The 17,174-nt window shown below is 37.6% G+C and overlaps 2 protein-coding genes across 3 annotated transcripts; one reads left to right on the forward strand and one right to left on the reverse strand.

The window, feature by feature from the left end:
• Positions 1-1,420: 1,420 nt before the first annotated feature.
• Positions 1,421-5,131, forward strand: LOC103455133 (beta-glucosidase 24-like). Of its 2 annotated transcripts, none has more exons than XM_070812486.1 (12): positions 1,421-1,541; positions 1,810-2,004; positions 2,152-2,210; positions 2,285-2,360; positions 2,509-2,586; positions 3,161-3,248; positions 3,359-3,617; positions 3,723-3,838; positions 3,935-4,083; positions 4,279-4,307; positions 4,455-4,669; positions 4,749-5,131. In XM_070812486.1, the coding sequence occupies exons 1-12, from the start codon at positions 1,463-1,465 to the stop codon at positions 4,921-4,923; spliced, it is 1,518 nt and encodes a 505-aa protein (XP_070668587.1). In that variant the 5' UTR covers positions 1,421-1,462; the 3' UTR covers positions 4,924-5,131. The 2 variants fall into 2 exon arrangements, with proteins under 2 accessions (XP_070668587.1, XP_028949069.2); XM_029093236.2 differs by having other exon boundaries at positions 1,430-1,541; positions 3,935-4,158.
• A 10,756-nt stretch (positions 5,132-15,887) lies between these two features.
• Positions 15,888-16,847, reverse strand: LOC139191242 (urease-like). Its single transcript, XM_070811818.1, has 4 exons — positions 16,768-16,847; positions 16,588-16,690; positions 16,319-16,432; positions 15,888-15,896 (listed from the first exon to the last, which is right to left on the reverse strand). Exons 1-4 carry the CDS (start codon positions 16,845-16,847, stop codon positions 15,888-15,890), a joined length of 306 nt encoding a protein of 101 aa, XP_070667919.1.
• Between the last annotated feature and the right edge of the window lie 327 nt (positions 16,848-17,174).

A 17,174-nucleotide genomic window follows, 5' to 3' on the forward strand; every position in this document is an offset into this window, starting at 1 on the left:
TAATTTTTACAAAGTTAATGTATCTACAAAAGAGAAGATGTCTACCAATGAAAAACAAATTAAATGTTGTTGACCAAAAAGACAAAAAATAAATAAAAATAAATGTCATCCACCTAATCAAAATACACTTTAGGCTTGTTTGAAAAGTGTTTTTAAACAACTAAAATTACTTTTAGAGAAAATGCAATTGCATTCAGGAAGCACTAGTTTCGTGTTTTTACATGGAGCACTTCAAATGTTTTTTCAGAATTAACGTGCATCTTTATTAAGAATTAGTTCCAAAAACATTTTCTATAAAACGTTTTTAATCATTCAAAAACACTTTCTAAACCAGCCATTTATCTATTTCTTCCGTCTAATTTTGAAATCCTACGGTTTCATTCTAAATAGATGTCAACCATGTCATCCACCTAATCATACTTGGGAAATTGTTTATTATTTTATTAATTTCAGAAAACAGAAAGTATATTACTCATCCCCACAAGTGCATTTTTTTTATTGTTTTACTAATTTATAAAACCATTGTTTTTTAATTGTTTTGCTGTTATACTAATTTATATTTGTACAAATTTCCGACCGAAAGAAGACCAAAATAAAAAGTAAAATGAAATTATTGCACAGTTTTTGTTTTTTGTTGCAAGGTTTTAGTGTGGCTCTGGTGCAAAAATTTGTTTGATCTTTGGGTTGATTAAAAATGAAAAAGAGAATAAACAAAACTAAGACCACTTTAAACGTTGGGTTAGTACTGCAAAAACTGTTTTGGCACCTTTGGCGAACAGAAATTGGGTCAGACAAAAAACAGAATCTAAACAGCCCAAATCAGCCTGTAATACAACCGCCATTGAAGCACAGCAATCTTGCTCCGTGCACCGCCATCCTCCCCAGCAGTGGATCCATCCAACCGACTCCCCAGAAGTGGCGGAAGAGAAAGCCGCAACCCTCCTCCATGGAGCAGCAAATGGATCTGAGTCACAGAGTGAAAAAACTTGTGGTCCGAACCACAGTTTAAAAGAAACCAGTGGGAAAGAGATTCCACCAGCAACAATGCCAAAAAAGGCATACACATGGGAGAGAAGGAACTCTAACGAAGGGAGAGAGGGAACTCTCACGAAAGGAGAGGATGATGGTTTGCCTATAAACGTGTGGCTTTTGTTTAGTTGTAATTAATATTTCAAGAACCCTAGATACCAAACTCCTAATATACTGGTGGTCCACATAAAAATATCTCGCTTAATTTCTAGAAAAAAAAGGTTACCATTTTCTCATTTTGTTAATTGTTTGTTGTTGTTGACCAAAAAAATATATATAGAAAAATAGTGTTTAATCTTGTTTAATTAGTTGGTTTCTTGTTTTCTTGTTCATGGCTAGACAAGAAGAGGTCCTATAAAGATGGGTTAAGTTTCATTAATCTGACAAGAAATATTGATTAAACATTAAGATTAGGGTTTTTGTTTTGGAGGTCATGGAGTTCTTACCACCATGGTTAAGGATCTTACAAGGGATGTGTGCCATTGCTTTTATTATTGCCTCTTTGTCACAAGGTTTGTAAGTTCTAATTATAAAATTAACTTCAACATCTTAAATCTTAAAATTTCTCTTGATAATTATTTTTTGCTTTGTTTGCTCACCATATTGCATCAACAACTAAGGCAAATTACAATTATGGAACAGTTCTTCATATGAAAATATGTTGAGGCACGAATTTTCCAATCGATAAAACGTGTCTTTGGGTTTTTTTTTATTCGTTATTTTTAAGCTGCATCTCAAACATGAAAAAAGGAATAAATTTAAGTGCATACGTTGATGCAGCTGATGTGAATGCTGAGAGCGAGTTTCAGCCATTGCAAAATGCATCCAACCCTAAAGAACTAAAAGTGAAGAGGTCCGACTTCCCTAGTGATTTCGTGTTCGGAATCACCACTGCTGCTGCACAAATGGAAGGATCTGCAAAAGAAGCAGGAAGAGGACCAAGTGTTTGGGACTACTACGTTGAGAAATTCCCAGGTTTATATATATATATATGTATGTATGTGTGTGTGTGTGTGTGTATATATCAGCTGCTATGACATATATATTATAATGCATGTATTTACTTTTCTTAGTTTCATATGTTCGTTACGTTTTGTTTATGATTTTTTTGTTTACCTTCAGAACGGATTGCAGACCACACGAACATGTTTACAGCCATCGATTCATACAAGCGATACAAGGTACATCGAGCTAGCAATAATTAAGTTTCTCTCGTCTTTGGCATAAATCTTAAACCAAATATTTGTAATTGTAGGAAGAAGTGAAGGGTCTCAAGGACCTTGGAGTTGATTCTCACAGATTTTCCATCTCTTGGACCAGGATTCTTCCTAGTAACCAGTTTTACCTAGTTCTTCTTCTTTTTTTTTTCTTTCCAGTTTTGCTAATAAGTGGTTCCGCTAATCTGTGAATTAAAATTGAAGGTTTTATGTTTAATCTCTGCTAAACTCTTGCTCTATGTTTGAAACTCTCAATCTGTAGGGGGAACCTTGAGTGGTGGAGTAAACCAAGAGGGTATCGATCACTACAGCAACTTCATCGATGAACTAATCAAGAATGGTAAGAATATGTTCAAGCAAATCGTTTATATTACGACAATAATTGATCTTGTATATATTATACATAAGTTTGTTGAATCTATATATCCAGAAAGATTTCGTAGGCTTCTGTTATCTCATGAGCATCTCAGTTGAACTTTGTTTATGTTGTACTCATTTGTTCCACATCGACCAGCTCAAAGTAGAAACAACGCTTTATTTTCCACATATTTTATTTTTCATTCTTTGTGTACAAGTTTAGCCGACATTCACCTCTCCCAGACCCTGCGTAAAGCGGGAGCCTTGTGCACTGGGTACAACCTTTTTTTTTTTTTTTTTTTTTGTGTACAAGTTTGACAAATCCACTCTATAGAAATTTGGCAAATCCACTTCACATAAAATACAATTTTCAAACATTCATGAGGTTGTATTCACATAAAGTTCTTTAATGTGATGAGTGTTATAATATAGATGAATGATAAATTTACAGTATAAAATTAATAATGAACACACATGAGTTGGACTCTAACATCACGTGGTGGGGTTAACTGTCACACTGAAGAGGTTCTAATATATCGCAATATGTTTTAATGCAGACATCACACCATTTGTGACGATACTGCACTTTGACCCACCACAAGCTTTGACAGACAAGTACGGCGGCATTCTCAATCGGTCCTTCGTGTAAGCACCTTCTAAATTACATCCATTTCATTTCTCATAGTTTAGGATAACATACCATTTAGTCATTGACCATAAATTCTGATATTTTCCTTGTCACGTTTTCTTTTCAGGAAAGATTTCAAGGATTACAGTAAACTTTGTTTTAAACTTTATGGAGATAGGGTGAAAAATTGGATTACAATCAACGAGCCGTGGATCATGGCGAAAATGGGGTACGACAAAGGCGTTGGTCCACCCGGCAGGTGTTCAGTTCAAACTGTATTTCCATGCACAAATGGTGGTAATTCAGCCACAGAACCTTACATTGCGTCACACCACCTTCTCCTCGCCCATGCTTCCGCCGTTAAGCTTTACCGAAAGAAATTTCAGGTGAAACGCTCATACTGAATCTGCTGAAATAAAGAAGCTTTGTCTTTTGCATATCTCAAATTAATGAGATTAATTTTTTTTTTCTTGGTTAATATTATTTTTTAGGAAAAGCAAGGCGGACAAATTGGAATTTGTCTAGTAGGGCAATTTGTCAAGCCTTATTCGAGTTCGGCAGAAGACAAAGCTGCAGCAAGAAGAATAATAGACTTTGAACTTGGATGGTTAGTATATATATGTGTGTGTATATATATCCCTAAATTTACTTGTTTCATTGGTATAAGAAGTCTTATTGCTGTATATATGGTGTTCTTATTTAGGTTCATGGAACCATTAGTATATGGATCTTATCCAAAGAGTATGAGACGATTGGTCAAGGACAGGCTACCAAATTTCACTGAGAAAGAGAAGAAGATGATCATGGGATCCTTAGATTTTGTCGGCATCAACTATTACACCACGAGATATGGTAGAAACAACCCAGCAGATCCACAAACACCAATCTCCTATAGCAATGATCCTTTAGCTTTGGTGTCGATTACTAGTAAACTTCATAATATCTCACCATTACTTCTTTTCTGTGTGCGCACATGTGTTTTTGTGTCAATAAGTCGATGAGAATTTTTAAAACTTATACAGTTTTCTTATGTTGTGATTGTTGTAGATGCAAATGGAACCCAAATTGGTCCTCAGGTGCACCTAACTTTTGACTTGCGAAGTTGTGATATTTATTAATTGAGCCAATGGGGAAGGATGACACGCATATATAATTTTGTACTATGTAGTTAATTTCCATCTTTCTATATATAGTAAAACTAATAAGTTCTTTTAACTGTGTAGGCTGGAGGAAGTCGGTTCGTCTACAGTTACCCTCAAGGCCTGCAACAACTTCTAAAGTTTATGATGAAGAAGTACCGGCACCCTAAAATCTACATTGCTGAACATGGAATAACTGAGGCAATGGACGATAAACTAAGACTTAGTGACGCACTTAAGGATCCACATAGAATTCAATCCATTCTTCGCCATTTGTACTGGATCAAGAAGGCAATAAAGTAAGTCACTGCAATCTATGTTTACAAGTTTGAGGATGCATGGAGTATGCATTTACTTATGTTGTTTTTGTTTTTGCAGGAGTGGTGTGAATGTCAAAGGATATTTCCACTACACTTTATCTGATAATTTTGAATGGGGAGAAGGCTATATCCCAAGATTCGGGCTTTACTATGTCGACTACAAAGACAATCTCAAGCGTATTCCAAAAGAGTCTGCTAAGTGGCTCCCTAAGTTCCTAAAGGGCGAGGCTTGACGTACGTAGGTTTCGATATAAACTCCAGATGGTTGATCAAGTTCGTCTACTTTCTTGCACACAATTGCAGAAAACTGTAAATAAAGAGTGGTAAAATATGTACTATATGTGCCTTGAATGTTGAGTTTTATAGGCTTGTAATTTCTGTGGGAATGCCATGTACTTTTAATATACTTGTTATATTGCAAGCAAAACAATCTTACATCAACTTCTTTGATTGTCCTCTTATTAGTTAAAGAATCATTTTTTCAATAGAGTTTAAGGGTTTCTTACACTCAATGAAACAAGTGAAGCAATTGTATATCCCATTGCAAGTAGGCAGGAGCTTCCTACTATCCTATTTCTCTCTCTTTTCTGCTATTAACAATTGGCTGCAATGAAGGGGATTAGTCTGTAACTAATGTGCGGTGGAACCTCCTATGCTCGCGCACAATTTTTTGATGACAAAACAAAACGAAAAAACTGAGAGGGAGGGGTGCAAAATACCCAAAGCCCATTTAGTAGAAATTTGTAGGCAATGTCCATAGAAACCTTTCCTTATTTTTGGGATCCTAGACCCACTTTTCATGGATATTGAATTCCTAGATATGATGTATCGTATGAGGTTCAAAACTTGCAACTTTTTTTTCTTTTCTGAAATACTTTTTTTTCATGAAATACACCTAACTAACAATCACAAATATTTTTTCAGACCAAAAAAACCAAGCACAATTATTTTCTTACGGTGTAAATGAATATTTTGTGTCATTTCATCTTCTCACAATGATAAATTATCTATTTAAAGTGGGTTGTACAAATGCAATCACGTCCAATTTTAAATTCTTCATCTACTAAGAATCCATCCATACATTAATTTTCTACATTTTCTTACAATTTTTTGTTGTTGATTAAAATATTGGATGAAACTAAAGAAACAAAAAATTCACACAGAAAATTATGACATGTCAATACTAATGGATTTAATTACCTAACATATCGATTGAAGTGTTATAAACAACAGACAAAGTATCTATGAGTAAATGGCACGGTTATGGCATTAAGGTAAATCACAAGTACAACAACAACTATATGTGATGTTCGAAATCTAAATCGTTTGGTGATGTATATCCTACCTGGTGAAACTATTTAACCTCTACACGAATATCACAAAACTATAACTTTTGCCTACATAACCACGTAATAGTTGGAATTTGTCCGTCCAAATAAGGTCGACAGGAGGCAGGGCCGGTCCTGAGATTTTGAGGCATGTGTGAGACCCCTTAAAATGTATACAATTTTGGTTGCTATGTTTACTTTTACATTTTAATTGTTATGATTATGCATAAACTGAGATAAAGAAAAAAAAATTGGTGTAGTGGTTAGGTTCCTATTTGTATATCCCTATGTTTCTAGGTTCGAAGCTCCTTATTTTTATATACCAAAAAAATAAAAAATTAAAGCCCTTAAAAGGTGTAACATTTTGGTTGCTATGTTTCTTTTACATATTATTTATTATTATTATATATAAATTGAGATAGTGTTAAAAAAGGAAAAAAAAAATCTTGGTGTGGTGGCTAGTATCTATTTACATCCCTATGTTTTTGAGTTCGAAACCCATGCTCTTAAGTACCAACAAAAATTAAAATAAAACACAAAATCATGCTTTTAAATGCAAAAAATATTAAAATAAAATACAAAACATGCTTTTAAAAACCCAAAAAATTATAATAAAACACAAATCCATGCTTTTAAATACCAAAAAAATAAAAAATTTCTTTTACATTTTAGTTTTTATTATTATATATAAATTGAGGTAGTGTTAAAAAAGAAAAGAAAAAACTTTGTGTGGTGGCTAGGTATCTATTTACATCCCTATGTTTTTTAGTTCAAAACCCATGTATGCTTTTAAGTACCAACAAAAATTAAAATAAAACACAAAAGCATGCTTTTAAATACCAAAAAAATAAATAAAATACAAAACATGCTTTTAAATACCAAAAAGAAATTAAAATAAAACAAAAAACCATGCTTTGAAATACCAATAAAATAAAATAAAATACTAAAGAAAGGCCGCTTGGTGGAGTCGAACCCAATTGGTGGTGCAGTGACAAGACGCTCAGGACAATGAGACTGAGGGAACAATTTGATATGTAATTGCAGATTTAATCTATATATTATACATGCAGTCAAAATAAAATCATAAATCGGGAGTCTTCCAAATTGGTGGCCCTGTGCGGTGGCATCACTTACACACCCTCAGTGTGGGCTCTAACAGAAGCGGAGAACCTCCTCCAATCCTCTTTTGACGGTCTCAAGGCTTTCTTATCACCTTGCATTTAATTACTTGGAATCAAATATCCATTTGAGGAGTACCTTGGATCAAATGTATGAAAACATGGACAAATATGGTTCTACACTATGATGCAAATTTGATATGTTTTAAAATCAGATCACACATGAACAGATTCTTTGATTACAGACATCTCCCCAAATTGGATATTGTCGTAGATGTCGGTACAATTTTCAAGAATTGTTGACGAAGCAAAAATTCATCATAGTGAATTTTCTTTCCAATAACTAAGACAGACTTTTTTGCAGAGTTACTAGATGACAAGCTATCAATTTGTTAGGTGATATTTTGTTGGAAATCATAAGCGATGACTCGATATGTGAGCTCAAGGTACAACTTGAGAATCCTTAGGAATCTTCTTACAGAGTCACAGAAGAGGCATTTAGACTATTTGGTGCGGGACTGATAAAGGGTAGAGAATCAACTAAACGAACACTAGCACAACTAAACAAGGGGACTATAGAGCCAAGTTATGTTCATAAATTCATTCAAATACATAATCTCCCCCAACCTTCACAATTCTAGCTTTTTTTTTTCTTTTTTGAGTACAACGATATACACACAATGGTCAACTTAATTTGATATCGAATTCGTCATCCACAAGATTCGAATCTAAGACCTTTCACTTCCAGATGAAGAGGAATACCACCAGACCATAATACTAAGTGGCAAAATTCCAGCATTTTTAAAGGCCTAGCCAACATGGAACTTTAACGAAAAGCTCCCGATATTGTTCACTTTAACGAAAAACCACATTTTTACACTAAAAGTCAATCCTGGTACTATTCACTTTGCCTTTTATTTTGCCCTTATAGTTAAAACTCAAAGTTTTCAAATCATTTTTATTAATTTTCCTAATTAAATACCAACACAACTTCCCTAATCCACTAAAACTTTATATATGATAATCATCAAGTTTCAACCCAAATACATAATTAAAACACAACTTACCAAAGCACAAAATTACTAAAATATAATTAGCCATTTAAATATGAGAGCTCAATGAATTTCTCTTTCATGCATTGCATCACTATTTCATGTTTTTGAGCTATTTGCTGCTGATCAAAATAAACCTGTCTCAAACTAAAGACTCATGAGGGAACTTGTCTTGTATGTGGAATATGGAGTTCTTGTCCCATTTCTTGTTCATTTTAATCCTTTAGTGGTGATTCTGTATTATTTTTGTCCAATTTTGTGACTGGAAAAACTGAAAAAGACTCGAATGAAATTAAAAAATTATAATAATTTATAGCATAATTTTTGTTTCTACTCGTGGGCTCTTTGGTTGATTAAAAATAAATAAAAAACAAGAGTACACAATTAACTGTTTTAGCAATTTTTGTCTAGGTTAATAAATAAATAAAACAAATGTTCGAAGGCAAAGATTGTATGCTCTGGATTCGAGAACATCTACATAGCAACAGAGTAACCATGATGTTAAGGGTTAGTTTGATATTGTTGTTTAAAAAAAAAAAAATTGTTTCTACTTTGTTTTGAGAATAAATAGCTATAAAATGAAGTTGTTAAGAGTTTGGTAAACCTTTTTTTTGAAAAAGTTCTTTTTGTTGTAAACATTCTTAGAATAAGTGTGATTGTGTAAATCCTAGATTAGATTTAATTCTAGTTATCCTTTCCTATTACAACTTGTATTACTTGGAGGAGAAGGAATATCTTCTCTCCCTTTACTATTATAAATAAAGGCACAATGTAGGAGGGATAACAACACATACATTCCCCTACAATTCTACAAACACACATCTCTCTCTGCCGCCGGCCCTAGTCTCTCTGTCAGATAAAAATAGACTACAACACGTTATCAGCACGCTCCTACCGCTACGCTTAGGAATCTGACGTTGGAGATTTTTTTTCTGCATCAAACCAGTTCATCCATATCATCACGCAATCAGGTTCTTTCCAAACAACGGTTTTTAACTCGATATTTTGCAAGCCTTGATAGCATGAACATTCACCATGATGCATGACCCAACTTTACGTTTAACGTATTTTAGATTCTACATAAATTGTGTATGCTTCATCACCAAAATTGCTACAATTATGTGAATTTGATATTTGTCATGAACTGAATCTTACATATGTACATGCATTGAAACTATTATTTGCATATGCATCAACGTAAATATGTGATTCATTAGAATTATACATGCATATAATATAATTGCATTAAACTTTTTTTTTTGCGATTGGGGAATTAGGGTTCTTCAAACCCGTGCTTTTTCCGAGCCGAGAACCAATCCTGGAGCCACGGCTCCAGGCCCAACACCCAGACTCAACGCCTAGCAGGCGTTGCCACCCTTGAAATCGTCAACCAACATGGCCTGCAGCCATGCCCAGTTACCCCCGACGACCTGCAGTCATCCCCGACGAATTTTTTGTCTGCAAATTCGATTTTTTTTTTTGAAATTACAATCGAATTTCTAGGGTTTTGATAATGAATATCGAGATTTTTTAAATCTCCGTTCACCCCCATGGTCACCATGACTCAAATCGAGTCTTCCACAAAACCCCGACCAACGCCCGAAGCGCCAGGTCCGGTGTTCTCCTCCGGCGACACACACCCAACACTCGCTGGGGTGTTTGATCCCAAAAACCCGAGCCCCAGTGGGCTCCTGTCCCTCGGCCTGCATCAGCGCCCTTTTGGGCTTGCTGCTGCTCTGCGATGTCACGGCCCAGCCCGTGCCGAAAGAAAAAAAAACAAATTTTTTTTGTTTTCTGGGCTCGCTTGCAGCGGCCCAGCCCGACAAGAAATTTTTTTTTTTGGTGCTGCACACAGCAGCCCATTCCCCTTGCCCATGTCTCCCCGTGAGCTCCATGAGCCACCTGTGGGCTTTGCCTATGTTTTTAGGCCCCGAAGACTACATAAATTAATTCAATTATCATTATACAATATTTTTGCATACAATATTTGTTGCATATTTGTTTGCATATATATTTGTGTTTGCCTGCAAGAATATATGAACCTGAAGTTCATAATTACTTTGAAACCCGAAGTTTCTTATAAACATGCCTTGTTTGAAAACCTGAAGTTTTCACTTAAACATATCACCCATGAAACCCGAAGTTTTTCATGCGAAATTAAACCAATACATGTCTATTAGAACCTGTATGTTCTACTCCTTTGTGAATGGATTGATTTTTCTCCATTACACTAACCACATCTTGTCCATCTATTTTGTGATAGGAACATGTCGAATTTGAACAAACTCGACTTCACCGCTTGGGAGGTCTCTGGGAGGAACTACCTCAAGTGGGTTCAAGATGTGAAGCTCCACCTCACTGCAAAGAACTTGAGTCCTGCTATTGAAGAAGCAACAGATAAACCTGTTGGCGAAGCTGAAAAAGCCACTGCTATGATCTTCATCCGAAGACATATTCATGACGCTCTGCAAACTGAGTACCTTGCTGAGGAGGATCCACGTGCATTATGGGTCGCTTTGGCTGATCGTTTCGATCACCAAAAGGACATATTCTTGCCTGAAGCAAGACACGACTGGCAGCACTTGCGCTTCCAAGACTTTAAGTCTGTGAATGAATATAATTATGAAGTTTGTCGAATCCGATCACTTCTCAAGTTTTGCAATGAAACTTTGACCGAAAAGGATCTCCTGGAGAAGACCTACTCGACCTTCTCTGCTTCTAATATTGTCCTGCAACAACAATATAGAGCTCAGAAGTTCACTAAGTTCTCGGATTTGATCTCTGTTTTACTTCTTGCTGAAAAGCAGAACCAGCTGTTGATGAAGAATCATCAAGCTCGACCTACTAGGGCTACTGCTGTGCCTGAAGCACATTATAGCACTCATCAGCACCCAAAACGCCAAAAGAGGCGTGGTAAGGGCGGCTAGAAGCCATCCCACCAAGGTCAACAGAGCCAAGGCCCATCCAAGGGAGGAAACAAAGTCCCGAAGCGCCCAAACCTCGCTCCCAAGGCCCCGAACTTCAAGAATAAGGGCAAAGTACCTGCCACAATGAATGACGATATGTGCTATCGTTGTGGTTCAAAGGACCATTGGTCCCGTATTTGCCGTGCTCCCAAGAAGGTTGTAAATGAATATCATTCTCGTCGTACGAAGTTTGAATCAAACTTCATGCAAGTGGACGAACCGGAGACTACAAAGATGGAGGTTTCTGACTTTCAGGAGGATACCACTCCTATGGAAGATTAGAATCTTAGACATAGACTTATTTTTCAGTTAAAATAAGACAATTGGGGCCGAATTCCACCTAGTGGCCAAACCCCACCTTGTTTTTGGTTGATTTTGAACAATTTTCCTTTATGTTTTGGATTATTAGTTAGCGATTTATTTTGGATATTAAGTTTTTTTGAATAAATGAAATTATTTTGAATTGATACTTGTTTTTATAAACTTTTATGCATGTGACCGATTCAAATTAATTTTTCATTCTAGGTATGACTAGTGGGAAAATTAGTTGTCTGGCAGATAGTGCAACCACGCATACTGTTTTGCGTGAACGCATCTATTTCACTAACTTCGTACCTAAGAATGCACATCTGACAACCCTCTCAGGCCCATCCAACATGATCGAAGGATACGGTAAGACACGTATAATGTTGTCCAATGGTACAATCTTGACCATTGCTGAGGCACTCTATTCTCCATGTTCCGGAAGAACGTTACTAAGTTTCAAGGACATTAGAGATAACCATTACCATGCTGAAACCCACGTAGAAAACGGAGTTGAATTTCTGTGCGTAACTTCCTACGAATATGGCCAGAAGCGTATTCTAGAGAAGATGAAATGTAACCTGAGTGGTCTGTATATTACGACCATACGCCCGACCGGCCCTACCACAGGGAACGCGCACGAAATTACACTTTGGCATGATCGTTTGGGACATCTTGGACGAATAGCGATGCGCCGTATCCTCAAAACTTCACACGGGCATCCACTAACCCGAAGCTTAGGTTCGATCCATGAAATTGCATGTCAAACATGTTCTATGGGAAAGCTTATTACTAAGCCTTCTTATGACAAGATTCGTTCGAATCCTCCCATTTTTCTACAACGGATTCAGGGGGACATATGTGGACCGATTCAACCTCCATGCGGACCATTTAGATATTTTATGGTTTTGGTTGACGCTTCTACACGTTGGTCACCTGTGTGCTTGTTATCCACAAGGAATGCTGCATTCTCCAAAGTGTTGGCTCAAGTTATCAAGCTCAGGGCTCATCACCCTGATTATCCGATCAAATCTATTCGATTGAATAATGCTGGAGAATTCACATCTAAAACTTTTGATGACTATTGCATATCGGTTGGGGTTGAAGTTGAACATCCTGTACCCCATGTTCACACCCAGAACGGTCTGGCAGAGGCTTTCATTAAGCGTTTACAAATGATTGCTCGATCGTTGGTCATACGTACCAAGCTCCCGATCGCTGCTTGGGGCCATGCAATATTGCACGCAGCAAAATTGGTCCGCCTGAGGCCTGTTGCGACACAACCATTTAGTGCCCTTCAGTTGGTCACCGGATACGAACCCGACATATCACATTTGCGCGTTTTTGGTTGTGCGGTCTATGTGCCGATCTCGCCGCCCTTACGTACAAAAATGGGGCCTCAGCGAAGGATGGGAATCTATGTCGAATATGATTCTCCTTCGATTATTTGTTACTTAGAACCTTTGACAGGCGATCTGTTTACCGCTCGTTTCGCGGATTGTCATTTCTATGAGACAGTCTTCCCGTCGTTAGGGGGAGATAAGAACGTCAACGTTCCTAATGAACGACGTGAATTATCGTGGACGACTCCTACTTTGTCTCATTTAGATCCCCGCACCGCTAAGTCTGAAGTTGAAGTGCAGCGCATATTAGATCTCCAGAGCATAGATCAGAGCATGCCAGATGCTTTCATCGATCTAGCGCGCGTGACAAGATCACATATTCCAGCTGAGAATACGCCTGCAAAGATAGATGTACCAAATGTACGACGGGCTACCCTCCTGGAAGCCCAGGACCCCAATTCTGGTGATCCACGTACATTAGCGGCTAGCCAATCCTCTGCCCCTACACAAAAGCGTGGCAGACCTCTTGGTTCAAAGGATTCACACCCCCGCAAGAGGAAAACCACGGCACAAGGTCCCGAAGAGCCTACCGTGAATCCGACTATCGCTTACTCATTTTACCCAACTCATGAGGAAATTCTAGATTATGGAAGCGTCCTTGAAGAGACGAATCATCCTCCCGAGAATCGTGAGATTTCGGTCTATTATACTAGCTTAGATGATGTGTGGCGTAGAAATGAGATGATTGTCGACGATGCATTAACATTTGCAGTAGCTACTGAGATCATGTTGAGCGATGACATTGAACCGCGTTCCGTTGATGAATGTCGACGTAGAGCTGATTGGTCAAACTGGAAACAAGCAATCCAAGCCGAACTTGATTCACTTGCGAAACGTAAGGTGTTTGGACCTGTAGTTCCTACTCCTCCACATGTGAAGCCCGTTGGCTACAAGTGGGTTTTCATTCGGAAGCGTAATGAGAAGAACGAAATTGTGCGTTACAAAGCTCGTTTTGTAGCACAAGGTTTCTCACAACGCCCCGGGATTGACTATGACGAAACTTACTCACCCGTTATGGATGTGATTACTTTTCGATACCTTATCAGTTTGGTAGTTTCCGAAAAACTGGATATGCAGCTGATGGACGTAGTAACCGCGTATCTCTATGGGGATCTTGATACGGAAATTTATATGAAAGTTATCGAAGGACTTACATTGACCGGTTCAAATATTTCCAAACCCCGGAACACGCTCTCAATTCGGCTGAGGCGTTCACTATACGGTTTGAAACAATCCGGAAGAATGTGGTATAACCGTCTGAGTGAGTATTTGACTAGTCAGGGATATGTGAACAACGAACTATGCCCTTGTGTGTTCATTAAGAAGTCACATTCCGGATTTGCGATTGTTGCAGTATATGTCGATGACATGAATCTCATCGGAACTCCTGAAGAGCTCTCGAGAACTGCTTCGCACCTGAAGTCGGAATTTGAGATGAAAGATCTAGGTAAGACTCGATACTGTCTCGGTCTCGAGATAAAGCATTGTTCGGATGGAATCTTAGTACATCAATCGAACTACACCCAGAAGGTGCTGCGCCATTTTAATGAGGATAAAGCGAAGTCTTCGAGTACTCCTATGGTCGTTCGTACGCTAGATGCAAAGCGAGATCCCTTCCATCTGAAGGAGGATGATGAAGAGATTCTGGAACCTGAAGTTCCTTATCTAAGTGCGATAGGCGCTTTATTGTACTTAGCTCAATGCACTAGACCCGACATCTCTTTCGCTGTTAATCTTTTGGCAAGATACAGCAATACACCAACACGCAGACATTGGACTGGCGTGAAAGACATCTTCCGTTACCTTAAGGGTACTACGGATTTGGGCTTATTCTATCCTTACGAATCCTCGAGTGATGCTGCACCCTATGCTCATCGGGTTGATTCTCGCCTTGTTGGTTATGCCGACGCTGGATACTTATTTGATTCACACAAGGTGCGTTCTCAAACAGGTTATGTCTTTACCGTTGGAGGCACCGCAATATCTTGGAGGTCAACTAAACAGACCTTAGTTGCCACTTCGTCTAACCATGCTGAAATTCTCGCCTTACATGAAGCAACTCGGGAATGCTTTTGGTTGAGAGCAGTAATGGGCCATATTCGAAGCTCATGTGATCTTCATCCCGCTGTTAATACCCCGACGACAATTTTTGAAGACAACGCAGCTTGCATCGAACAGCTCAAGAAGGGTTACATCAAAGGAGACAACACCAAGCATATTGCGTCGAAGTTCTTCTTTACACATCAACAATAAGAGCATCAGAAGATTGAAGTCACGCAAATCCGATCACAAGACAATCTGGCCGACCTCTTCACCAAATCACTACCGAAGGCGACGTTTCAGAAGCTTGTTCATGGAATTGGTATGCGTAAACTTTCTGAGTTGTAACTTTGCTATTTCTCTTTGGAATTATGTCAAACTTAGGGGGAGTATCTTCTGGATACTTGCTTGATCTTAATGTACTCTTTTTCCCTATGATTAGGAGCATTTTTCCCACTGGGTTTTTGCTACCTAACTAGGTTTTAACGAGGCACCCACCTTGGGCTGGTCATATCCCTGATGACGTCCTGTAGACGTTTCTTTTGACTTTGCATTTCTCACGCATTTTTCCTTAGACTATGGATTTTGTCCCTACTCGGGTTTTTGCCATAGCCTTAGGGTTTTTTAGTGAGACTTACTACTTATGCAAGTTCCTACCTTATTGAGAATAAGCGTTGTTCCTTGGAATCAATGATGATGAGTCGACTTCCTCAACTTCTGCATGATGCTGAATCTACCTTAAGTATTTGCACACTCAAGGGGGAGTGTTGTAAACATTCCTAGAATAAGTGTGATTGTGTAAATCCTAGATTAGATTTAATTCTAGTTATCCTTTCCTATTACAACTTGTATTACTTGGAGGAGAAGGAATATCTTCTCTCCCTTTACTACTATAAATAAAGGCACAATGTAGGAGGGATAACAACACATACATTCCCCTACAATTTTACAAACACACATCTCTCTCATCTCTCTCTGCCGCCGGCCCTAGTCTCTCTGTCAGATAAAAATAGACTACAACACTTTTAATATAAAAAAGTAATGTCTGAGTGTTTGGTAAACTTTTATATAAATTGCTTTTGATATGTTAACGACTAAAAAAATATAGAATTTAATGTGATATAATAATTGTCAAAGATAATAATGTAAGGGCAAATATTGTAATTTTGTAAAACATGTGGGCTTATACTTGTCATTTGAAAAGTTCACTAAATGAGCATTGATTACTGTGTTTTGAAAAAAAAAAAACTTTTTTAGAATCATAGTAGATTCTGCATCTGCTTTTATATGTGTTTTTTTTTACTTTCATTGATAGCAGTTAAAAAGAAAAATATTTTCTTTTGTTTTACCAAACACATTTAATATTTTAGATTATTTAATAAGCTGCTTCTTTTGAAAACACCACAATCCCAATTTACCTCTATATTTGGTAGGGCGTCATTGAGCTCCATGTCGAGTTTGCTGAGTTTCCTAACGGCTTCCACTCTCTTGTCAAGGCAATACAAGCCTTTAACCCAATTATCTACAGCTGCCTGTTTCCACAGTGAAATAAAGAGAATCAGTCTTGCTAATGAATCTCGGGGGCGTGCGCGCGTGTGTGTGAGAGAGAGAGAGAGATCCATGCCTGGCTGACAAAAGCAATGGAATGAGTACTACCAGCCTTGCCAAACGTAGGCCTTGAAATAACCTGCTTACACATGAGGTTTTCTATAGTAATCAGAACAAAAATCGCTAAAATTATTACATATCCCAGAAGAATATCTACTGCTATCTCCAAATTCTTTTGGACCCTGCTCATCAATCATGCAAAAGATTTGTCATGACAAGAAAATGCATCCATGCCTAAGAACTGTTGTAAGCTATAAACTTTACTGGTTCAGGTCTAGGGATGCTTGCATTTGGATCACCCATATTCGGCCATGCAACTGCACCAACTTTGATCACCATTTCTGGTTTTGCGCCAAAGAAAGATGGCTTCCAAGTGTTAAGTAATATGCAGGAAGGAATATTAGTAAGATAACAGAGGAAGAAGAAGGAAACAGAGAAGATTTAGAGAGAGAGAGAGAGAGAATTTTATACTTGTATTTCCTTGAATGATTTGATTACAAAGATACTATTTCTATATGGTTGGATATTCACCTAATCTATACAAATCTTACTCATTAAGCCACAATCTTATCTTCTTATCCGAATCTTACAATTCCAACAATCCTAACTACCTCAATTGTTTAAGTAATGACATGTGTCATAATCCACACCCTCCATATCCTATAT

Source organism: Malus domestica, chromosome 14, assembly GCF_042453785.1.
Source record: "Malus domestica chromosome 14, GDT2T_hap1".
Taxonomy (NCBI): Eukaryota; Viridiplantae; Streptophyta; class Magnoliopsida; order Rosales; family Rosaceae; genus Malus; species Malus domestica.